This window comes from Bos taurus, chromosome 17 (genome assembly GCF_002263795.3).
Source record: "Bos taurus isolate L1 Dominette 01449 registration number 42190680 breed Hereford chromosome 17, ARS-UCD2.0, whole genome shotgun sequence".
Classification (NCBI taxonomy): domain Eukaryota; kingdom Metazoa; phylum Chordata; class Mammalia; order Artiodactyla; family Bovidae; genus Bos; species Bos taurus.
Window position 1 is genome coordinate 51,412,630 of NC_037344.1, and position 23,788 is coordinate 51,436,417.

The window sequence follows — 23,788 nt, forward strand, 5'->3', positions numbered from 1 at the left end:
TCCTGCCCCCATGCAGTGTGGCCTGGGACAGGCGACTCAACCTCTCTGTTTCTGCATCTGCAAAGCAGAGTGGTGATGATGATCTCTAACTTAGAGGTTATTGAGAGTGAGTTATGTGTGTGAAGCACTTTGCCCAGAGCCCAACACCCACAGAGCAAGCCTGTGTTGCTGTTGTTGGGATGGTCATTTCTGGGAGGAGCAGCCTTTGCTCTGGGCCTTGAAGGAAGGCAAGAGACAGGAGAGGTGGGAGTCTGGAGGCAGTAAAGCCTGAAAGAAGTGTTTTTGCAGGGCACTGGCAGCCCCTGCTGGCCTGGCTCCACGTCTGAGGGGTGAGACAGGGCCGGGTAGCCTCACAGGCCTCTCCCTCCAGCCCTGCCCCGCTCTGAGGCCAGCACCCCACCCCTAGGACCCTGGAGCCGGGAACCAGAGAAGGCCAGTGACTTGTCCAAGGACACCCAGGAGTGTTCTGGGCTGCGGGCTTTTGGGACAGGGTTGTAGGTCCTCCCTGCCTGCCTGGCCCCAAATTCTCCTCCCTCCCCACCTGCTGCTCATACCACCTCGCTTCTAACCCTTCTCTCACTTCCTTCCAGCCTTACACGCCTCTGGGAACGAGGTCCCCAGAGGGGAATGCAGTGGCCCAGGTATGAATGTGGCCAGCTGGCCTGGGGGGGTGGGGTGGGGGTAGGGCCAGGCCGGGGTGGGGGGCACCCCCAGGTTCCCTGTTGTCTATGAGGGGCTCCACCTCTGTGAGCACACCTCTGCCTGTGAGCCCCACTGCTGGTGCCACCACCGTCTCTGTTCCCCCTCCTCAGTGCAGTGTCTGTTCCCCATGCTGTTCCCTGGCTCACACCTGCAGATCAGTGCACTCGACTTGACTGTTCTGTTGATCTCTTACTAGTGTGTCCACCTGTGACTCTTACCCACTTATGTTTCTCCTACAGCAAGTGTCGGGGAGGGAGGTTTCAAATGTCCCCATTTTGTAGAAAGTGAGGAAAATTGAAACCCAAAGAAGCGAGAGGAGTCGTGGTTGAGGCTAAGGAGCCAGGTCTGGAGCTGAGGTCCCCTTTCCCTTCATCTGTGCACACTGTCATTCGATCAGCACTTCCTGTGCACCTGCTGCATACCAGCCCTGTGGACAGTGGCCAGGGGCTGTAGTTGGTGTGGACCCTCTCCCCGTGAGCTCCTCCAGGTTCACTGGCCGCGTTATATGAGAACGACAGTGATGACACAACAGCGGACAGTTAGCAGGTGTCACCCTGTGTGCCGCAACCCCTGTGAGGTGGGAACTGTTCTCCCCACTCTACAGATGGGGAAAGCGAGGCCAGGAGGTCACTGTGACAGCAGGGGCAGAGCCAGGGCTGCAGCTCCGATGAGAACAAGGAGACCCCAGAACGAAAGCCTGCACCCCTGGCTGCCCCTGGCCTGGCTCCATAGGGTGCTGGCCACCCACCCAGCCACTCTGGGGATCGGAAGTTAACAGGTCCTGGGCTCTTCCAGGGTCAGCAGGTGGAGAGGAGGACAGAGGTCTGGGAGGGGCCAGGCGGGCTGCTCAGGCGTGTAGGAGCCTCGGAGCTGTTTGGTGTCCAGGGATGGGACTGCAGCCCCCTGAACTCCTACCCAGAACCAGGCTGCACAGTCAGGGTCATCGGGTGGTGAGAGGAGCATGGGCAGGGCCCTGCCTGTCTCGAGCCTGAGCGCCCCCCGACACCACTCACCCCATCTTTGCTTTCTCCCCGCAGCTGCCGTCAACAACAGCTCCGACACCGAGAGCGTCCCCTCACCCCGCACCGAAGCCGCCAAGGACACGGGGCAGAACGGGCCCAAGCCCCCGCCCGCCCCGGGCACGGATGCACCACCTCCCGAGCCGCCCACCCCGCCGCCCGAGGACACCCCGGCCCCCACCGAGCCCGCCCCGGCCCCCGAAGCCACCGGTCCGCCCACACCCCCACCAGCACCCCAGTCACCCGCCACGCCCCCTCCCATGGTCCCCAAGGAGGAGAAGGAGGAAGAGGCCTCAGCCGCCCCCTCAACCGAGGAGGGGGAAGAACAGAAGCCCCCCGTGGCCCCAGAGCTGGCGGCCGACGTGGGCAAGGCCAAGACGGAGGAGCCGGGCGAAGCACACCCCGTGGAGCCTGTCAAGAGTGAGTGCGAGGAGGAGGCCGCTGGAGAGGGGCCCGACAAGGTGAAGGCGGGCCCGGAGGCCGCGGTGGAGGCTGCGCCCGAGGGGGCACTCAAGGTGGAGAAGAAGGAGGCCAGCGGCTCTGGGGGCAAAGGCCCTGCAGCCAAGGGCTCAGGCGCCCCCCAGGACAGTGACTCCAGTGCCACCTGCAGCGCCGACGAGGTGGATGAGCCCGAGGGCGGCGACAAGAACAGGTGAGCGCGCTGGCTTTGTCGTCTCATTCTGTAAGCACTTACTGAGCATCACCTGTGTACCTAGGCAACGGCACACGAGGCTGATTCCACGCCTGCCCTTGGAGGGAGAGGGGGCCACCACTAAGTGTTCTCCGTCTGGCAGGAATTCCAATGTTGGGACAGGGCAGCATTGATGGGGTGGGTCCCCCATTAGCGGTGGCCTCTGAGCTGAGCCTGGGTGGGGAGAAGTAGGGTGACAGCATGGATTAGCTTCCAGAGCTGCCGCCACCAAGGACCACCCCAGAGTGGCATCTGCAGGGCCACGCCCCCTGAAGGCTCCTTCCCACCTCCTCCAGCCTCTGGTGGTGCCGGCCATCCTCAGCTTGTAGATGCGTCACTTTGTGGTCCCATGACACGCTCTCCATGTGTCCCTGTGCCCACATTTCCCTTTTGCTGTAAGGATGTCAGTCCTTGGATGAGGGTCCACCCTCAGGACCTCCTCTTAATTGCATCATATTTGCAAACAGCCTATTTCCAGAGAAGTTCACATTCACAGGTATTTGGCTCTTAGGACTTGAACAGACTTGGAGAGACAAAGTTTTACCCTCAACACGGTGGAACCAGCAAGTGCAGAAGCCGGAGGTGGGACTGAGCCTGCACGATTCAGCAGACCAGCCCACCTTGCAGGGCCTCCAGGCTGGGTGGGTGGCTGCATTTTGTTCTCAGGACAATGAGACCTCCGCAGCTCATGCCTGAGACTTGGGGTGCGTCTCAGGTTCTGAAACTTGCCAGCTGTGTGAGGGGGTAGATTTAATGGGGGCCAGAGTGGCAGAGGGATGCACTTTGTGAGGCAGCCTTGGGGATGTCCTGGTGAGGCTGGTGGCGGTGGACATGGGGGCAAGTGGCAGATGCCCGGGATCCTGGCCAGTTCATCTTCTGCTCGCTGAGGGTCCCCGAGACCCTGGCCAGAGCGGAAGCTGGCAGGCCCCACTCGGGGCCCAGTGTGGGCAGCAAAGGGCAGGGCTGCGGAGATCCACGCCCGCTTGCATCTGGGCGGCTTAAGGAATTGTTTTCTAGTGAGGCGGGCCGGTCATTTTTATTTTGACTGAAAACAGTGCAGTCTGTTTTCGCTCCTTTCACGTCTCTCGGAAAACTTCTGGGCAGCGCGCGAGAGAGGAAAATCTGACTTTCAAATCTGACCGGTTCACTGGGAGCCGTTTCCTCTGCTCCGTGATTCACCTTGGGGCATGCGGAGATGGCAAATTCTAGAACGTTTCATGTGAAAACCGGACTTGGTCAGAGCTCGCTGGGTCCCCACGTGTTCAGTGAGCTACCTCTGGTCCCTGGCAGGACCCTCAGCCCACTTGTATGGCTCTTGGATAAGCAGCAGTCTGGCCAGCAGGTTTCTGGGGGCCCGGAGGTCCTAAGTTTCCTGCCTAGTGGGCGCAGCTCGGAAAACAAGAGTTCACGGTGGCCTGATCTGCTGGGGAAGGCCCTGGGCCAGAGTCTCGCTCTTTGTGCCTGGGTAATGGGGTTAGGGTGGGCGGCTCCCCATCCTACTCCCGCTGGCCACAGAGACAGTCATGGAAACACACGTTTCTGCTCTTAGCGGGAAGAGCGTTGAGCTCATGGGACAGCCACGCTGATAAGCGGCCTCCTGGAGTCTGTGTTTTGGGTACAGATGGCCTGCCTGAGCTGGACAGCTCGGAGGGTTGGCCTGGGTCCCAACAGCTTCCCCCTGGACCTCTTGGGCCAGGCCTGAAGCCCCGCAGCCTACTTTGAGCCTCTCCCCGCACAACCTCAGCCCCACCCAGGGATGTGTCCTTCTCTCCCCCAGCTGGGTCTGGCTCCTGTCCACTCTTCCTGCCTGAGCGTCCAGCCTTTGGTCCCTCGGGACCAGGAGCCCTGGGCTGGGAGTCAGGACACCTGGTTTGTCACGCCCTCTGTGACCGAGGCCAGTCCCCCACCCTCAGGGTGAGGTTGGACTCGGGCCAGCCCCCTGACCTCTTCCTGGCTGGCAGTCCGCCACCCCTCCCTCCTGCCCCGGCCGTGGCCGCACAGGGCCAGGCGGGCGCCGGAGGACGCAGGCGAGATGCGTCAGAGTGCGCCCTGGCAGCCAGCACCACCTCCCTCACCGCCCCAGAGAGATCGGTGGGCGACCTCAGGTCCTGGCCTCCTGCCCACAGCCCTGCCTCCAGCCTGGCAGTCTCAGCGCAGTGCACTGGGCGTCCCTGGACAAGACACAAGATGCATTGCGTTCTGGCCCGTGCCCGTACGGCTTTGGGAGAGAAAATCATATCCTGCTTTTTACTCTCCATTGCTTTCTGCCAGACAGCTCCGCCTGGGAGTTTTCTTGGCTAGCGGCCAGAGATAGTGGCTTTGATTGCAGAGCCTTGAGCTTGCCTGCCCCCGCCTGTTCCGTTTCCCAGAGACGGTGCTGGGCACTTTCTGACAGGGCTGGGCCTTCAGAAGTGCCTTGGCCTTGCTGGGCCTCAGTTTTTTCACCCATAAGATGGGTGTGGGTATCCCCACTTACGGGCTGCTTGGGAGGAGAATGGAGTTCCGAGCCCACAGTAAGATGCTCAATGAAAGGAGTTACTCCCTTCCTTTGGAACTGCTTCAGGAGCCCCCAAAGTTCACTCCACGAGGAGGTTGGAATGTAGGCACTTCCGAGCCCCTGGAATTTCAAAAGAATGTAACAGCAATTTCTCCTTTATTTCTCTATTCCATAAAGGATTAACTAGGCACTGGGGTGTGCCAGGTACCATCCTGGGCTCAAGGGGAGCAGCGACAAATGAGGTCCTGGCTCCAGGAAGCTTACATTTCACTGGGAGTGATTAGTACGGAATTGGAACAGCAATGGAATAAAGGGAATGCTCGTGTGATAAGCGGATGAGGGAGAGATTGGTCATGGAGGGAGTGTGAGGGGCAGTCAGGGAGACCTGCCTGAGGAGGTGACATTGAAAGATGATGGAAACACAGAGTATGAGACACGGAGGGAAAGTCTGCAGAGAGAGCAGCCAATGCAAAGACCCTATGGCCTCACGAACTTGTGTTGGGTAGACGGCAAAGAGGCCTGTGGCAGAGAGCGGAGCGAGTGAGGGAAAGGGGAGAGGGCACGAGAGGAGGTCACAGAGGTGGGCAGGGTCCTGGCTCTACTTGGCCCCACAGGGCCTCGGGGGTTGAAGCGAGGAGTGGGGTTTTATCTTGGGGGCATGGGAAACCAGCATGACCATGCCTTTGTGGATCTTCACAATCCTGCTTTCCCAGCCCCAGCCTGGCAGCCGGGGATTATCCCAGCCCAGCGATAATGAGGAATTTGGGGAGGGGGCTCAGCAGAGAAGGGATGTACTGTTGCAGACCCAGAGTCCCCTGGGGCCCTGCTCCCTCCCAGGGATGAGAAGATGCCCAGGCTGCTCAGCACTAGGCGTTGTTGTCACGGCTTCCTGTGCCTTCCCGTGTCCTACCCACAGGACAGTCGCTGGAGGGAGCGACTGTTCTCACACCCATTTTACAGATGAGGAAACTGAGTCAGGCACAGTTGGTCAAGTCATCTGGCCAGTGGTGGGATTTGAACTGAGAGGTGGAGTCTTGAACTTCAGCGTTAGGGGGAAGGGCCCCAGCTGCTCTCAGCCAAGTTGCCGGCTTCCCCTGCCACCCAGCTTCTCCCCAGCCCCCGCCCCTGCCCCTCCCGGCCCAGGTCACGTGCACAGTGCCAGGCTCCGAGAGCCCCTACCCTGCCCCGGTCTCTAGGGAGGAAAATAAACGCCCTGTCTTCCAAGAAAACAAAGGAAAGAGAACAGAGGGAGGGCGATACTGTGAGGAGAGCTCCTGGAGGTGGTGGCTCCTGCCGCTGTGGAGGTGGGATGAGGCAGTTTGGGGGCCACGTGAGCGCCAGGCATCTTCCCGCCCCTCAGGGGTGGTGGGGAGGCTCAGGCCCCTCGGGCTTGTTAAAGATCAGGATCCAGGCCCTTGCTCTTGGATGCTGCCCTCTTCACAGTGAGCGGTCAGGCTACTATCATCTTGTCAGCTGTGAAGTACTGTGCCCATGGCTGCAGCCCCCACTGAGCTCTTGCCTCCCTGGGTAGGGTTGGGGGCGCTCAAGAGAGAGGGGTCTGGGCCTCCATGCACACCCCCAGCTGGTGCCTGCTGAGGGCATTTGAGGGTGATCCCTGCTTCCCTCCAATCTGCCTGCCCGCTGCCTGGACAAGGAACCACCGGGAAACCAGGACAGGGCAAGGGCCCTGGTTCGTTGACAATCAGAGTGAGACACAGACACTTGGCTTTTTATTTGTATCATAAAAGCATATTTTGTGTCCATATAAAATTATATTCACATAGATATGAAAGTTTATATTTTAACTTTAAAATTTGCATTTTCAAATATTTTATACAATAGATAATAGTATAGCATTATTACTTTACTGTTCATTGAAACAATATACTTAATATATCAAACCCTTGATTTTGTGGCCAGCAAGGAGTATATTCATTATCTTTTCCTTGTAACAGCTTTCAGTTCAGTTCAGTTCAGTCGCTCAGTCGTGTCCAACTCTTTGCAACCCCATGAATTGCATCACACCAGGCCTCCCTGTCCATCACCAACTCCCGGAGTTCACTCAGACTCAATCAAGTCCATCGAGTCAGTGATGCCATCCAGCCATCTCATCCTCTGTCGTCCCCTTCTCCTCCTGCCCCCAATCCCTCCCAGCATCAGAGTCTTTTCCAGTGAGTCAACTCTTTGCAAGAGGTGGCCAAAGTATTGGAGTTTCAGCTTTAGCATCATTCCTTCCAAAGAAATCCCAGGGCTGATCTCCTTCAGAATGGACTGGTTGGATCTCCTTGCAGTCCAAGGGATTCTCAAGAGTTCTCCAACACCACAGTTCAAAAGCATCAATTCTTCGGCGCTCAGCTTTCTTCACAGTGACCACTGGAAAAACCATAGCCTTGACTAGATGGACCTTTGTTGGCAAAGTAATGTCTCTGCTTTTGAATATGCTATCTAGGTTGGTCATAACTTTCCTTCCAAGGAGTAAGCATCTTTTAATTTCATGGCTTTACTGAGATATGATTCACAGCCATGCAATTCAGCCATTGAAGTGATTTATTTTTAGTACATTCACAGTTATGTGATCATCAGCACTGTTTAATTCCAGAATATTGTCAACTACCCCAAGAAGAAACCCCAGGCCATTAGCAGTCAGTCCTTATCCCCCACCCTCCAGCCCCTGGCACCCACTCATCTTCTATGTCTACGGATTTGCCTCTTGGGGGAATTTCTTGTAATTGGAATCATGCAGTACATGGCCTTTTGCAACCAGCTTCTTGCACTCAGCATCATGTTTCTGAGGTTCATCCAAGTTGTAGCCTGGAGTCATTCTTTTTGGCTGAGTAATATTCCACTGTGTGGACATACCACATTTTGTTTATCCATGTCACCTGGTTTTGGACGTGGGGCTTGCTTCCACCTTTTGCCTTTTGCAGATAGTGGCTGCTATGATCCTTCATGAACAGTTGGTGTGTGGGTGTGTGTGTGTCTATTCTCACGAGTGTATGCCCAGCAGTGCAAATGCCGGGCCCTATAATGACTCTAATGCACTTCCTGAGGAAATGCCAGAGCATTTTCCAGAAGGGCTGCAGTGTATTCACTCTTAAGTTTACAAATACAAGTTGGTTTAAGCGGACAGTGGTAATTAGTTGCAAGAGGAGGGGAGCAAGGCGGGGCTGGTGACATTTGGAGCCGACAGTGAGGGGTACAGGACAAGTGAGAGCATCAGTTCTTAGACCTGTTCAGGGTGCTTTGGCCCAAGGGTAGAGGGCAAAACGAGGCTGGGTTTGGGTCTCCAGGGGAGTGAAGATGGGCAGCCACCAGAGGAGAGGCCTCCGGTGGTCCTGGGAGCCTGAGCAGGATCCAGAGAGGTCGAGAGAGGTGAGGACGGCAGGGAGGGTGAGCTGGTCAGGAGGACGGTGAAGCCCAGCTGAGCATGAAGTCAGTCTGACCTCTGAGCCTGGCGCCACTTGCATGCCATGGGCAGCCTCAGGGGGTGTCGCCGAGACCGTCTCTGCTCAGCTGAGCGTGTGGCAGATGTGGGCAGGGGGTCAGCACCCGAGGGACTGGCTCGTCATGGGTTGCGATCCCGTCACCGCAGGGAGCAGGGGGCCCATCGCCTGCACGTCACACGTCTGTCCTGCACCGCCGGCTGGAAGGCGCGTGATCCACTCTTGGATCCGGCAGCCAGCTCTGGGTGGTGTGAGCTGCACCCTGGCTGTCACAGATCTTACCTGGAAGGCAGGGGCTGTGCCGATGGTCTGCACGTGGCGTCAGCCAGGGTGGTCACGGCACACACTAGGGGCTGTGCCCACAGGACCCTCAGGCTTCGCTGACCTGTCTTGTGATTCTCCCTCCTGGCTGAATCCAGCCCACGGCCAGTGCCTTTGTGCGTGCACACTGTTTGATTCCCCCAGGCCTGCTGTGTATTCAGCGAGTGGTGGTCCCAGGTAGGACTCAAGAGCTGGGCAGGAACCCGGCAGCCCCAGTGCAGGGGTGAGGGGCTCTAAGGCTGGGGCTCTGAGCTTCTGCCCTCGAGACCTCATGCCAGATGGTGAACCAGACGGGGCTTGTGGCATGGCACCGGGCCAGGGCTGTCGTGTCCTGGAAATCCCTGAAGACCTCTCAAGGAGGGGACACCCGTGAGCAGCTCTGGAGCCATGCCCCACGGCAGCCTCTGCCCCAGGCGCCCAAGGCACTGCAGCTCTTCCCTGGGGTGACCCCAGCCCTGGCTTCCCACCATGTTTTAGCCCCCTGCCCACCTCCGTGCACCCGTGTGCAGACACACACACACACACACACCGTGCACCCTTAGTAGGTTGCTGCCCTGTTCTGCATGTCAGCAGACAGACGTGACCTTGCTTTAGAGGACAAGCCACCTGCAGGCCCAGCTCAGCCCCACTTACGGCTGCAGGGCGGGCAGTGTACATGCTGACCCTGTGCCCGCAGAGCTTGCACCCACCTGGTATGCGGGTGAGATTCCGGTTAGCCACGCATTCTGGTTGAATGGGAGGGCGCCCCAGTCCTCCTCTCCAGTAAGCAGGGCCAACTCAGCACCATACCCCGGGCCCCTACCCTGGGGCCTGAGCCTCTCATACTTGGGTGATGAGTCATCTCCCTGAATCTCTTAAGCCTCCCAAGCCTTAATTAGGTTGATTCTTGGGTTTCCCAGCAGCTTCCCAAGGGCCAGTCGTGGTAACGGGCCCTGAGTGTGGGCTTCTCTGGGACTTCCCTTGCCCTGGGCCATCTCGGGAGCATTTGATCATCTGGGCTGGGGTGGGAGGGGTCTTGGTCCCTTGTGGGGCCTGCATGGAGCAGAGGAGGGAGGGAGGAGCCCCCACCCCGACCCCAGGTCTCCCTGGCGCTGGACGTTCGCCTCCCTCTGGTGGTCCCCCCAGCCGCATCGTCCAGGCAGGAGCCAGGAGAGCCCGTGAGCCTGTGGGCCTGACACTGGTTTCCCCCCTGCCCTCCCGCCTGCCACCAGGCTCCTGTCGCCACGGCCCAGCCTCCTCACCCCGACCAGCGACACCAGGACCAACGCCTCGCCCCAGAAGCCGCTGGACCTGAAGCAGCTGAAGCAGCGAGCGGCCGCCATCCCCCCAATTGTGAGTCCCAGGCCCACCTCCCATGACCCAGGACCCCCACCCAGCCAGGACCCGCAGAGCCCCCATGACCTTTACTTCCTGTTGAGGAGACAATAAATCAGGCTGATCACAGGCCAGGGAGGTGGAGGCCCGGCATCTGCAGCGCCGCCTCTTCCCACCACCTCCTGTTCCTGTAGAAATCCTCATGGAGACAGGCAGGAACAGTAGGGGCTGAGGGGCCCCCAAAGTACCCGGCCTGCAGGTCTCCTCCCTCTGGCTTCCCAGCCTGGCAGCTCTCACCACCCCACCCCTGCCTGCCGAGGGTTCTCCAGAGCCCCCCAGACCAGGCAGGAAGCCCCCCACTGTCACAACACCTCAGAGAGGAGGGCGGGGCCCCACCAGTTAACTTGAGACCCTCTGAAAGGGTTGGGGGGTTGTCCAGAAAATTCTCCAGGCCAAGCAGAAGGATCCTCAGAGGTGCCCGTAATTGTAACAGCTCAGTCATTGGTGGTGCTAGTGGTAAAGAACCCGCCTGCCAATGCAGGAGACGGAAGAGATGTGGGTTTGATCCCGGGTTAGGAAGATCCCCTGGAGGAGGGCATGGTAACCCACTCCAGTATTCTTGCCTGGGAAATCCCATGGGCAGAGGAGCCTGGCGGGCTACGGTCCATAGGGTGGCCAAGAGTTGGACATGACTGAAGTGACTTAGCACACTCACATAGTCATTGCCCTCTCCCAGGACGTGAGCCTGGCCTTCCAGTGCACCTGGGGGCTGTGGGCTGAAAGACTCCAAGCTGACCAGGGCTTTTTGAGTGAGGGGCACAAGGAGTGCCAGGCTGTGCTGCCTGCTCTCCACAGCCGGGCACTGTCCCATTTGTCAGCTCTGATCTCTCTGAGACCCCGAGAAATTTGAGGAAGAAGGAAGGGGCTAGGGGCAGGGTAATGAGGGCTCCCCATCCACAGCCAGGCACCCGGGATGGCTGGGCACACCCCCTACACTTTGCACAAAGCCCAACCTCCTGGCCCCTTAAGCCGTGTGCCCTTGGGTGTGTTGCTACCTCTCCTGGGCCTCAGTTTCGAGGCTGGTCACACGCAGGGGGCCTGGAAGGCTTTCCCTAGTCTCTGGGACCTGCAGACAGCCTGTAAAGACACTCGCTCCTCCTCGCTTTCCCCCAGCAGGTCACCAAAGTCCACGAGCCGCCCCGGGAGGAAGCAGCTCCCCCTAAGCCAGCTCCCCCTGCCCCCCCACCATCGCAGCACCTGCAGCCGGAGAGTGACACCCCCCAGCCGCCCAGCAGCAGCCCTCGAGGCAAAAGCAGGAGTCCTGCGCCTCCTGCCGAGAAGGAGGGTAAGTGTGTGTCAGTGGCTGAGGGAGTCAGAGGGAGAAGGGGCTGATGGGCGGGCATAAGGGGCCTTTTGTGTGTGCCGAGCAGCTGTTCCCAACTCCATGGCTGTGGCGGCAGGACAGGCCAAGTTAATGAGTGAAATGCGTGGGAGTGAGGCAGTAGGGGGTGGTGGGGACTGCAGCAAATTGGAGAACTCAACGTTCATTCTGAAGCGGGCTCACGTTGGCCTCAGCCAAGAGTCACCACGTGGCAATTCAGGCCTGGGGTTGTGGGTTGTTCTTTCAGAGAAGCTAGAAATCCATCTTTTCATGTGAAATCTTAAGAGTTTCTCAACATTGGCAACTTCTCAAAATTTCTACAAGCTCTGTGCATATACGAAAACACGTCTGTGGCTGTTTCTGGTTTCATGTGATTCAGTCCACACGTGAGCTTCTAGAACCATGAGGCTCAGTGCCAGCTGGCAATAACTCTGGGCCTAGGCAGGAAGCACTGCCCTCTCCAGCTTTCACCCTGACCTTATTCCAGGCCGAGGTCACTGGGTTCACTGGGGAGCCAGTGAGTGATTCCCGGAGCAGCTGTGTTGCAGCAACTGCTCGGGGCATGCTTTACTGTCACCACGTGAAGTTCAAGGTCAGGAGACAGGTGGGGTCTGGTTTCTTGTTCTCTGGATCTTCTATCTCTGCCCCACTCCCCACTGGCCCCAAGAAGTGTCAAGCCTGTATCCCTAAGGGACACCCATCCCAGATCAGCCTGTCACAGCGCAAGCAATAGGGGCTGACCCCTCCCCCCAAAGGCTCCCCCCATGCTGTTCTAGCCCAGTCTCCTGAAGGCTGCTCTAGGGGTCTGAGGGCAGCGGGACCCCAGGCCACCGTCCCTGTCCAACACCGCCAGGGACGGACTCGGGCGGCCAGGGCCATCTGCGCCATCACCTCGAGCAACTTCTGGTACGGCATCTTGCCGTCTCTAGAAAGTCAGACTGGCCCTTGGCCATGGACCTCCCTGAGGGCGGTGCTGTGTGTCTGAGGACAAAAGCAGGGCTGTCCCTAAAGGAGGCCAGCTCCACATGTCGAAAGTGACAGGGTCTGCCAGACACTCCCCGGCTAATCGGCCCACCCCCCACCTGTCTCCCTGAGGCTACCTTCACCTGCCATAGGAAGTCTCAGATGCCACCCACGCGGACGGGCATGCATCCATCCATCCAGCGTGTGGCCAGGGGATCAGGACATGTGTTGAACACCCACCATCGCCAAGCACTACCCCTGGGAAGTGCGGGTCTGGCAGTGAGCAGGATGAAGTTCCTACTCTGGCCAGCTGCCCTTTTTGTGAATGAGAGAGTATGTTAAGCAGGGGAACACACAAGGAAGCAAGATGACCTCAGGGTAGTTCATGGAATGAATGAGACAAAATGGGGTGAGTGACAAGGGGCTCAGAGAAGGGGTCTCTGAGACCAGGAGAAGGCAGTGGTGGGAAGATCTGGGGGAAGGGCATTCCAGGCGCCGGGAGCAGCATGTGCAAAGGCCCTGGGGTAGGAGCAAGCTTGGTATGTTGGCAGAGCTGACACAGCAAGAGGTCCTGGTGGCTGGGGAGAGGGGAGGGGAGGATGGGAGATGGGGACCAGATCGTGCAGGGCCTGGTAGGCTGTGGTGCTGTGGGCGTTTGGTCTCGGGTGCAGGAAAAGAAAGCCTTTACAAGAGGAACTTTCAGGGTGTATGTGTGTGTTGGGGACTGAGGAGAGGTCAGGCAGTCCGATTTCTATTTTGAAAAGATCTTTTTCTCTGACCGTTGTTGGGAAGAAAGGGCTACAGGGAGTTGTGGGCAGATGGAGGAGGGCACAGCGCTGTTCCCGGCCAGCAGTGGTGGCAGTCTGGACTATGTGGGTGACCATGGAGATGGAAGCGGGGTGGTTTGGGATTTTGTTTCAGAGGCAAAGCCAGTGGAACCCGCTGAGGAACCTGAGTGTGGGGTTGAAAGCAGGGTGTCAGCTGCCTCCTGGGACCCTGCCAGTCACCCACGCTGGGCCCGGGACTCCCCATGGTGGGGGTGTGGTTTGCTGGGCAAGAGTGTAGTGTGAGACATGGGGTCTGGTCTGGAAGGACATTCGAGGGCCAGGACACTAGCCCAGGGCGGAGTAGCCGCATGGCAATGACAGGGGCCCATACAGCCTTGGCCAGCACCAGATCTGAGCCAGGTCAGGCTGCGCTTGGGTGGCTGGACACCGCACAGGGCCAGGCAGAGCCTGCTGGGACGGGTCACAGGCCCTGTCCCGAGAGAAGGTGAGCCACCTCCCCCCTGGTTTCTGAGTCTGGCGTTCGGCCCGTTGGCACGGCAGAGGGCCGCGCCGTTTCCTGGAATCGTTCGGCAGCACCAGAGATGGCGCACCTGGCGTCGGGTATGGTGGGCTGCCCTGCGGCTAGCACCCTTAGGCACATGCGTGAACTTGACACCCAGCTCGACCTCTCTCTGGTCTCTCCTGCCTCCCCTGCCCCCTGGCTCCACCCACCCCTCTGGCTCCCCGGGCCCAGCTGGAGGAACAGGTTGTCTTTCCAGGCTCTCGGCTGCCTGCCCAGCCTGGCGGGGGTCCAAGTTTCCCTTCCAGCACCGGAGGCCTCCCGCCCCCCTCCCACCACAGCTGGGGCTGAGCTGGAGAGAGCAGCCCGGGTGCGCACAGGGTCGGGTCGCTGGATGAGCGTCATCCGGGGCATCTGGGGATTTTTCTGGGCCCGGTGCAGGCCCTAGAGAGGTGCCCCATTAGAGGAGATTGAGTGTGAGAACCCCTACCTGGGTTACTGCCCACATGTGTGACGCCCCCCGCTGCAGGCTATCCCCACCAGCAGGCACATGGGTCCAGCAGGAGCTCTGTCTCTCCCAGGAGAGACGGGGAGGGTGTACAGCACGCACAGCCTCTACCCCACCTGCCGGGCCCACAGCGGGCACCTCTCATCGCTGCCAACACACTCCCGCTCACCCGGCCAGGTCTTCAGAACCTCACCCCTTCGTCATCTGGAGGTGGCCCCAGGGAGGACACCTGCCTGCCGTTCCCATCCCAGGCCTGGCGTTCCCAAGTTGTTAGCAGCCGGTTACTCCCTGGTCCCCCCACCCCCACCCCCCAGCTCCCAGGGGTCCTCCAGCTTGACACCAAGTCTCAAGGGAGAGGTTTGGTGCTTAGGGCCGATTTCAGCAGCGAGAGGCCACAGGAGAACACTGTGAAGACGGCCTGGCCTTTGGCCATGTCTGCAGGCAGTCCTCAGGCCTGAGAATCCAGGGTCAGTTGTTGCTCCTCTTCTGGTGCTCAGGGTGTGTTGCGAAGGTTAAGGTCACAGCCTGCAGCCCATCTACCTGGGCTCAGGGCTTCTGCTTGCTGGCTTTGAGCTTTTGACCTGGTGACTTCGCCTTTCCAAGCCTCTGTGTTCCCATCTGCAAAATGGGGATAATCCTCATCAGTTCCCTGAAGGGTGTTAGGAGGATAAACAAGTCAGTCCACACAGTGCCCTTAGTCGGAGCCCTCATGGGAGAGCTGTTCTATTATCTGCTACTGCAGCAGCCATGAGGTCAAGGGGTCAAATCCTGACTTGGCCAAATGATTGCTGCCAACCCTAGATAAGTCCATCAGTGTGTCCGTACTCAGCTCCCATTCCACAATGCCGGGCCTGGGCGCTCTCTCCCTCCCAAGTCTGCGACGAGGCTCGTTGAGTTCATGCTTTCGAAACACCCGGCCCAGTGCCCGGACGTGGAACGCGCTAGTACACAGGCTGACGTGTGCGTGCTGTCATCCCAAGCATGTGGGCTCCTAGCCGCACCCACCAGAGCACACGTACACAGGTCTCGGCAAACTGTTCGACCACCTTCATCATCTAAAGAGATCAGCAAGCCTCTTCCGGAAAGGGCCAGATAGTAAATATTTCAGGCTTTGTGGGCCAGACAGTCTCTGTCGCAACTCCTCAGCTCTGCCGTAGATGATAAATAAGCAGGTACACATGACCACGTTTCGGTACAAGTGTACATGCAAAATCAGGCGGTGGGTGGGCCCCTTGCTGCCAGCTCCGTCCCCTGGTTGGGAGGTTTGTCCAGGCCCCTTGCTCACCTGGGGCCGGGCCAGTGCCTGTGTCTTTCCAGGGCTGAAATCAAGGGTTGCAGAGAGGCCCCCAGCCCACTCCCGAGGCACACTCGTGCTCAGGAGGACATTAACAGAGTCAGAGTGGTGCCTGGTCTGCAGACTTGGGGGAGCTCTACCCTAGGAGCCCTCCTCCTCCCCATCACTGTTGGCCGGGACCCTCCTCTGGCCGAGGCCAGCACTGCAGGCAAGGGGAGGGGGGCTCATTTGAGCAGGGCAGCCAGGGCTGGGGGCCTGAGGGCTGGCTGAGCGTGGCTGACTACCTGCCCTGCCTCACCCCTCAGCAGAGAAGCCTGTGTTCTTCCCGGCCTTTGCAGCTGAGAGCCAGAAGCTGCCCGCGGACCCCTCATGCTGGACGTCAGGCCTGCCCTTCCCTGTGCCCCCTCGCGAGGTGATCAAGGCCTCTCCGCATGCCCCTGACCCCCTGGCCTTCTCCTATGCCCCACCTGGTGAGTAGTTCACCCCAGCCGGCCTCCTCCACAAGTCAGCCAGCGGGCAATCACTAGGTACCACCAGTCACCCACCAATCACTCGGCACTGCTTGGAACTGCATGCAGAAGGATCTTAGAATCTGACAGGTCCTAATGGGAGGGACGGTCTGGTCAGTGAAGGGAAAGGGGGCTCCACTGAGGTTTGAGGAATCTCCAGCATGACAACGGAAGCACTGGTACTAGGGAGGTGCTTGAGCTGATGATGAGAGAGGCAGGTTTGGAGTGGGAGCGCCAACTCCCACCGGTGACTTAGAGCTGGAGAATGAGCAGGTCGAGAGAAAGGTGTAAGGAGGGAAGGAGACAGCTTTGGCTTACAAATATAGTCACGCTGGATTTAGATCTTTCTTGAGGTTCCCAGTCCTGCTAGGCCCTACCAGCCATAGAAGGAGCAAGGCTAGAGGTGGATAAGGACTTTAATTAGCAAAGGTCATCCTCAGCAGAGCTGATCCTGCAGGATGAATGAGCCAAAAGAGCCAGAAAAACAGGGAAGGGTATGCCAGGCAGTGGGAACAGCATGAGCAAAGGTCCGGAGGCAGGAAAGAGCAGGCAAAGCTTGAGACACTGAATCAGACTGCCATTGTGGAAGCGCAGTGCCCAGTGAGCCTGGGGAGACCACACCCACAAGGTCAGGTGAGCCTGAAAGCTGTGTCACAGGCTAAGATCTAACCCTGAAGGCAGTGGGGAGCCATAGAAGGTTCACAGCAGCAGAGGCGGGGGGAGCAGGTGAACCAGTAGACTTTGAAAATGATCCTTTTGGTTCCTGTGAGGGGAATGAACTATTGGAGAGTAAAGGAGGGATGGGGAGACCAGTTAAGGAGTCTAGGGAGAGTGGAGGGACCTGGTCCAGGACCCGGAGGTGAGGTGGATGGAGGGAGGTGGGGTGGGTGGGCATAGTGGTGTCTGAACCAAGGATGCAGACAGCTCCTCAGGGCAGAGGTGGGAGAGGAGCAGTAGGGGGCGTGTGTGGACAGGCACTCCCCTGGACAGGACAGGGACAGGGTGGGGAGCGGCCCCGGGGGCTGTGTCTCTGACTGCTCTGGAGCCCCATGAAGGACAGACATGTGCCCTGCAGGTCACCCGCTGCCCCTGGGCCTCCACGACAGCGCCCGGCCCGTCCTGCCACGGCCACCCACCATCTCCAACCCACCGCCCCTCATCTCCTCCACCAAGCACCCCAGCGTCCTCGAGAGGCAAATGGGGGCCATCTCCCAGGTGAGGTGGGAGGGCCAGCTCCCCAGAAATACCTGTGCCAGCTGGTGCCCAGAGAATAGCCCCTTCCTCTTTTAAGGGTTTGGCCTTTCCATCTGTACAGTTGGGGGAGGGGTCGCTGGGGTGGATGGTGTTTGGGTGGGGGCCAGGCCCCCAAGTGGCTGGGTCCAAGCTGGCTGCAGTCTGCCCCAGGCTTCAGGACCTTGGGAGGTCACCCCATGGGGCATTCAAGAGCGGGGGCACTGCATCCAGACTATGCGGCCTTTGGCAAGTTACTTGACCTCTCTGCACCTCCCTGTGAAACGGAAGAGCATGCTCACGAGACATCAGCATGTGCAAAGCCTTGGTCTTCCTGCCCCTTCATCTCCCTGACCTGCTGCCGTGTATTGAGGGCAGGGGCAAGGCTTCCGCTTGGCCCAGATGCTCGTGGGCAGCATTTCCTTTAAACCAGGTCATGATGGCCACCACACAGGTGAGGGCCCTGAGGCTCAGGAGAGGCAGTGACTTCTCCACAGTCGCTCAGCGGGGCAGCGGGGCCGGGACTTGAGCCCCAGGCCTCCCTGACCCGTGTGTGGTCCCGAGGTTCCCCTCCTCTTGCGCTCTCGTGAAAGCGGGTGTCAGGAAGCCCTGGTTGAAGCCTCTGGGACCCATGACCTCTGCCCCCACAGGGAATGTCGGTGCAGCTCCACGTCCCATACTCAGAGCATGCCAAGGCCCCCGTGGGCCCCATCGCCATGGGGCTGCCTCTCGCCATGGATCCCAAGAAGCTGAGTAAGGATCCAGACCCCCAACCTTGATGGCCGGGGCTCGTCTCCCATCCTTTGTGTCAAGGGGTGAGGGAGGGCAATTTGGCCTTTGGGACTCTGGCCTGAGCATGGTGGGGAAGACCCCCAGCCCCTGGGTAGGGCGGGGCAGGGGGCCATGCCTCCCATTCCCTGCCCTGTGGCTCTGCTCACTGCTCTCGCCCATCCCCAGCACCGTTCAGCGGAGTGAAGCAGGAGCAGCTGTCCCCACGGGGCCAGGCCGGACCCCCTGAGAGCCTGGGGGTGCCTACGGCCCAGGAGACCTCCGTCCTGAGAGGTGAGGGCGTGGGAGCTGGGCATGAGGCACCGTGTCTTGCCCTCATCCCTGTGGCTGCCCCTCCATCCCGAGGAGGGTCGAGGCAGGAATGGGACCTCTTATCCAAAACCTAGCTGAGAAGTGTCAGCTCCCAGAGGGTTTGGCAGCCTCTCTTCCCAAGTGTCTGTCTCTCCCTTTAGGGGCGGGGGACTCTGCATTGAGACACCATGAGTGGAGCGGGTGGAGCTTGCAGGTCACCAGGAGCACAGCTGGGGTGGCTCTGGGCCCGGCTCTTAAGCCCTGTGTCTCATGTCTTCCAGGGACGTCTCTGGGCTCGGTTCCAGGCGGAAGCATCACCAAGGGCACCCCCAGCACGCGGGTCCCCTCCGAGAGCCCCATCACGTACCGCGGCTCCATCACCCACGTAGGTGTCCAGGGCCACAGTGTGCGGGACCAGGGTGGGACTCGCAGGCGGCATTCTGGACGTGGCCCCGATTGTGGACAAAGCAGTGGGCAGCCCACCCATTCCCCCCCACCGGCATCCCTGAGTGGCCCCTGCCCCAGTGGATGGGGTGGCTTCCTGGGGGTACCCGCCTGTTCTGTGAGCGTTCATCTTCTCTCCTGGGAGCCAGGCATTTAACGTGCTGAGCAAAAACCTCGAGGCCCCCCGAGGACCTGGCAGGGCAGCAGAGGGAGGCAGACCAGTGAAAACTGAGCGGTGATTTCAGACTTTGTCAAACTCTGCGATTAAGAGCGTCCAGTGCTGCCGAGGCCACATAGACAGGGGAGCTGGGGGAGACCTCTCAGAGGTGTGAGCCCTTCAGGAGCCTCAGGGAACAGCACCCCCTCCCATATGTGTCTTAATGATGAAACTTCAGGCCGCAGGCTCTGACAGTGAGGTGTCTTTGCAGCCCAGAGGCCTCAGATCATACCACAGAGGGGAGCCCCTCACACTTCATGTTTCTCTAAGACCTGTCGGTTTTGAAATCACCAGCTTACGAAGGCAGCTGCCAGGTACCTAGGGCCAAAGGCAGGCCACACACTCACCCAGGCAGGGGACCGACGCCCCCTGATTCAGTTTTGAAACCCCTTTGGTAAAATTGTCTCTCGCTGAGTCATTCTCATATTGAGTCGAGTCGTTCAGTTGTGTCTGACTTTTTGCAACCCCATGGACTGCAGCACTCACACACCAGGCCTCCCTGTCCCTCACTATCTCCCAGAGTTTGCCCAAATTCATATTCATTGCATCAGTGATGCCATTTAACCATCTCATCCTCTGTCACTCTCTTCTCCTTTTGCCTTGAATCTTTCCCAGCATCAGGGTCTTTTTCAGTGAGTCGGCTTTTTGCATCAGGTGGCCAAAGTATTGGAGCTTCAGTATCAGTACTCAAATAGAGTAGGGATTCTTAAATCACTTTTTTTTTGGCGTGTGGGATCTTAACTTCCCAACCAGGGATTGAACCTGCACCCGCTGCATTTGAAGTGCAGAGTCTTAACCACCGGACAGCCAGGGAAGCCCTGCTGAGTCATTCTCATAGAGTGGTTTGGGGTTAAAGGTCGACATCTGAAGTGCCTGGGCATCCGTCGGCCTCTGCTTTCCAGGTGGCCATGACCCGAGCCGTGTCGGTCACTCACACGCCTGTGATGGTTGTTGGCAGAGGGTGGCAGCTGCCAAATGTGTGAGGGTCAGACTTTCCCATAGCCTCTCGACCAGGTGGTGATGAAATCTGTGCGGGGAACACAAACACACAGACACACACGAACACACACACACACACTCTTACACATGTAGACTTCCAATGCGTGTGCTTATGTCAGCTGCCCCTGGAGAGGCCTTTCCTGATGACGTGCAGTTGGCTCCGCTGCCCTGTGCCCTTTTGAGGAGAGAGGTGACTGCCCACCCCTGGACCGTCACCCAAACTGAAGCCCGTTTATTCTGCACAAGTCTTCCAAAGTGTGACCAGTGGATCCTACCTAGGGTGTCTGCTTTGAGACATCTGGGGAGACCTGTCTGGAGACCTGTTAGGGCATTTTGTTTTTCTCCAACTTGAACACCAGGATTTGGGATAAAAGCCCAGGGGGTGCCAGTCATCCCTTACCCCATAGAAGGATGTTTCTTGGCAGAGATGCTCCCATGGGGAGACTCGAAGGGCACCAGTCCCGGGCTTGGCACACGGTCAGACTCACATCTCTGAATCGGCTCTTGGATTCATAGAAGGAGAAGAGAGACGTCTTGATCTGGGGACGGCTTGTCTGTGCCAAGTGCCTTCGAGAATCGTGGGCAGAGATTGTGTCTGTTTTGCAGATGTACAGACTGAGGCTCAGAGAGGCAGAGTGACTTGACAGAGGTCACAGAGCAACTCGCTGGTAAAGTTGCTGTTTGCCATCCAGCAGTCTGACTCCAGATTTATATTCTGATCCCCACACTCATGTTCCTGGAAGTCATCCAAGGCAGGATGCTACCCCATGGGGCTATCTTCTGTCTGCCTGAATACACCCCTCAATAGGAAGCACATTCCCTCTAAGGCCGTAGTTCCTGACAGGGGCAATTTTATCCTCCAGGGGACACTGGGGAGTGTCTGGGGACATCTTTGATTGTCATATCTGGAGGGGCAGGTTGAGGGGATCACATGGCATCTAGTGGGTAGAGCCCAGGGTGCCGGGGTAGGGGCCACTGCTAAGTGTCCTGCAGTGCCCAGGGTGGCCCCCACAGGTCACAGTGCCGAGGTTGAGAAACCCTGTGCAGAGCTCAGATTTCTGGTGTCCTGCCGTGATGTGAGTCCCCACTCTCGTTTGGGGAGCGACACGCGGTCACAGGCACGTGGACCGGCATCCCAGCATCCAGGCTCTGAGAAAGTACAATTCACGTAGTACAAGTGGAAACACGGCCCGGTGCCAGACCACCCGGCTCCCCAGCCTGGCTCTGCCCTCGTTTAGCCAGGTGACCCTGGGCAAAGCTACCTGGTGTCTTGGTGGCTGGGTTTCCTCTTCTGAAATAGGCACAGCAGTACCTGACTCAGTTTCAGGATTAAATGAGTCAATACCTGTACAGGGTTCAGAGCTTATTATTAACATCGCTGATGTCTGTTCCGTGTGGTTGTGTTCTGGAGGGCTCTGCCTCCCCCATTTTTTCTTTCTTCCCTTGGCCACATGGCAGCTTGCAGGATCTTATTTCCTCGACCAGGAATTGAACCTGGGTGCCGGCAGTGAAAGCATGGAGTCCTAGCCGCTGGACCGCCAGGGAAGTCCCTCTGCCTTCCCTTTTGAAGCCGCATGTGTATGAACATGTATGCAGTGATATACACATGTGTGCCTGTGTGGATTTGGAAGGCACACGTGCACACGTCCTGGTCATGTCTGGCGATCTTGGGGGGTGGGTACAGTCCCTGGCCAGAGCCTGCAGGTGATCACCCGCCTCCGCACCCGCAGGGCACACCGGCCGATGTCCTGTACAAGGGAACCATCACCAGGATTATCGGTGAGGACAGCCCGAGCCGCCTGGACCGCAGCCGGGAGGATGGGCTGCCCAAGGGCCACGTCATCTACGAGGGCAAGAAGGGCCATGTGCTGTCCTATGAGGGTGAGTGATGCCACCATGGCTATGAGAAGCTGGTGGGCGGGCAGGGGCTGGCCAAGCCATCCCACTCAGGGCTCTTTGATGTCCGGCAAGGACTCCCGAGGTAGAGAACCAATGGGGACCTGGAGGTAGTTGTTCATCTGGTCGCTTGATATTTACTGGGGGCCACCCATATGCCAGGGGTTGGGGGTCCAGCAGATGAAGCCCCCTCAGAAGGCTCTCAGGACAACCCCCCTCCCCAGGTGCAAATGGGAAGTCACCTTATTAATCTCGTCATTAAACCTGTCTGTATCCACTGTGGCTTATTCACCGAACCCCAGACTTTGGTGTTTCTGGAGCTGGTCAAGAGAGAAGGTTCCAGAAAATATGGTTGGGGTTAAAGGGCAGCCAGATGTCTTCAGGAAACAAGTCTTGGGGAGTGTGTTGCCCTCCTATCAGCTGTGTGTGGTTGAGAGCCGAGGTGAAGGACTGTCTTCCCATTTTCCAGGTGTGGGAGCTGAGGTACAATGGTGTCCAGTGGTTCTTCTGTACCCCTCAGAGAACAGGAGCCCTGGGATGGGGGTGGGGAGAGTCTTTGGTCCATTGAGGTGGGTTCCTCGCGAGGCAGGGCTGGGGTGACACCAGGAAGCACAATCAGAGAGGTGGTGACCTCCCCGTCCCTGTAGGTATGTAAGTCAGAGGAGCTGAAGATCGGCCTTAGCTGCCTCCCACCTCTGCCTAGTTCTTTACAGTTTAGGAAGCAGACTTATGGCCAGCCTTGCGAGTGGGGGAATAGGCCCAGGGAGCAGAAGCCCGCAGCTCACACCCCTAGGCTCCTGGCAAAGGCTGCGCTCTCTGATTGACCGCAAGAGGGTGGCAGGCAGGGGCGGTAACCAGTGACACGCCGCCCCCTTATGCCCTGGGCCCCCCACTTCAGTGTTCCTCACTCCACTCACCCTCCCTGGGTTCCGCTTCCCCACCCAGGAGCCCTGCCTGGAAGGAATTAAGGGAATCAAGGGCTGAGATGTCAATTTCCTGGCAGCCTCGGGCACCCAGGGGTGCAGAGATAAAAGCCGCTAATGGGCGCCCCTCTCAGCCGCTGGCAGCCGTAGGGCTGCAAATTGCTTTTCCTCCGATGGGCGGGTGCTTTCTCTTCACTATCAGCCTCCACCGGCCCGGCCCCCAGCCCCCACGGCCCCCTAGGTCCTGGGAAGCGGAGGTGGTACCGTGGGGCTTAGGCACTTGCCTCTCTCTGCTACCAAGTGGTGGAGACAGCCTTGGGGACAGGCTGTCAGCTGTGTTCTGTGCCAGCCTCAGTACGGCTGAGGGCCCTGGGGGATGGCCAGGGGCCCTGGGAAGGGTGGACAGAGAGGCAGTCAAGGTGTCGTGAGCAGGGAGCCCTGGGTGGCATCCCCACTCAGGCCTCCACATCAGTTCTTGAGCCCCTACAGGCCTTAGGTTTAGCATCCTCCGAAAGGGTGTCGTCAAGGCTTTTCATTCCTCACATGCTTCCTGGGGCCTGGTGACTAGTCATGCCAGTGGCAGGCGGTAGATGGTGGGGAGGAGACTGTGGCAACCCCGGGAGTGACGGCCATCTCTACAGGGGCCCCTGCCTCTGTTCTCCGACAGCTGATTGTCACCCTGCAACAAGTGCAAGCTCGCCAGCCAGACTTCTGATCTCTCCATTTTTATCTGACATCTCCTGGTGTTTAAACATCAGCGATCAATTTTGAGAAAAATTAGGAGCGGCAATACCGTCTCTCCGCCGGCCAGTAGTTTGTAACCCCATGGAGGAGTTCCTGCTCTGAGGATCTCTCGGGGTCGTGATGGAAATCCGTGAGAGCCAGGGTACCCTTTATCCTAAGGGGCCAGCCTGGGGCATGCGGGACTTGCTTCTGAAACCCGCGGACTCCGCCACCCCTGGAAGGAGAGACTGACTCGGGATCCTCCAGCCCAATGGGCAAGACCGAACCGTGGCCTCCTCAGGGCCCCCCTCCTGGCTGCTCAGACCCATGGCCTGTCAAGCACCCGT

At 58.8% G+C, this 23,788-nt stretch overlaps 1 protein-coding gene across 19 annotated transcripts in view; it reads left to right on the forward strand.

Moving 5' to 3' along the window:
* The window catches only part of NCOR2 (nuclear receptor corepressor 2), a 237,351-nt gene that overhangs the window by 189,096 nt on the left and 24,467 nt on the right, over nucleotides 1–23,788 (forward strand). For 12 of the 19 annotated variants that reach the window (XM_059876314.1, XM_059876327.1, XM_059876329.1 and 9 more), the window contains 10 exons: nucleotides 591–641; nucleotides 1,740–2,373; nucleotides 9,885–10,005; nucleotides 11,161–11,332; nucleotides 15,726–15,890; nucleotides 17,005–17,144; nucleotides 17,810–17,912; nucleotides 18,117–18,221; nucleotides 18,521–18,624; nucleotides 21,630–21,780. In XM_059876314.1, coding sequence (XP_059732297.1) covers nucleotides 591–641; nucleotides 1,740–2,373; nucleotides 9,885–10,005; nucleotides 11,161–11,332; nucleotides 15,726–15,890; nucleotides 17,005–17,144; nucleotides 17,810–17,912; nucleotides 18,117–18,221; nucleotides 18,521–18,624; nucleotides 21,630–21,780 — 1,746 coding nt within the window. The remainder of the gene's footprint in view (nucleotides 1–590; nucleotides 642–1,739; nucleotides 2,374–9,884; nucleotides 10,006–11,160; nucleotides 11,333–15,725; nucleotides 15,891–17,004; nucleotides 17,145–17,809; nucleotides 17,913–18,116; nucleotides 18,222–18,520; nucleotides 18,625–21,629; nucleotides 21,781–23,788) is intronic. The other 7 variants (XM_059876323.1, XM_059876328.1, XM_059876331.1 and 4 more) reach the window with 3 other exon arrangements.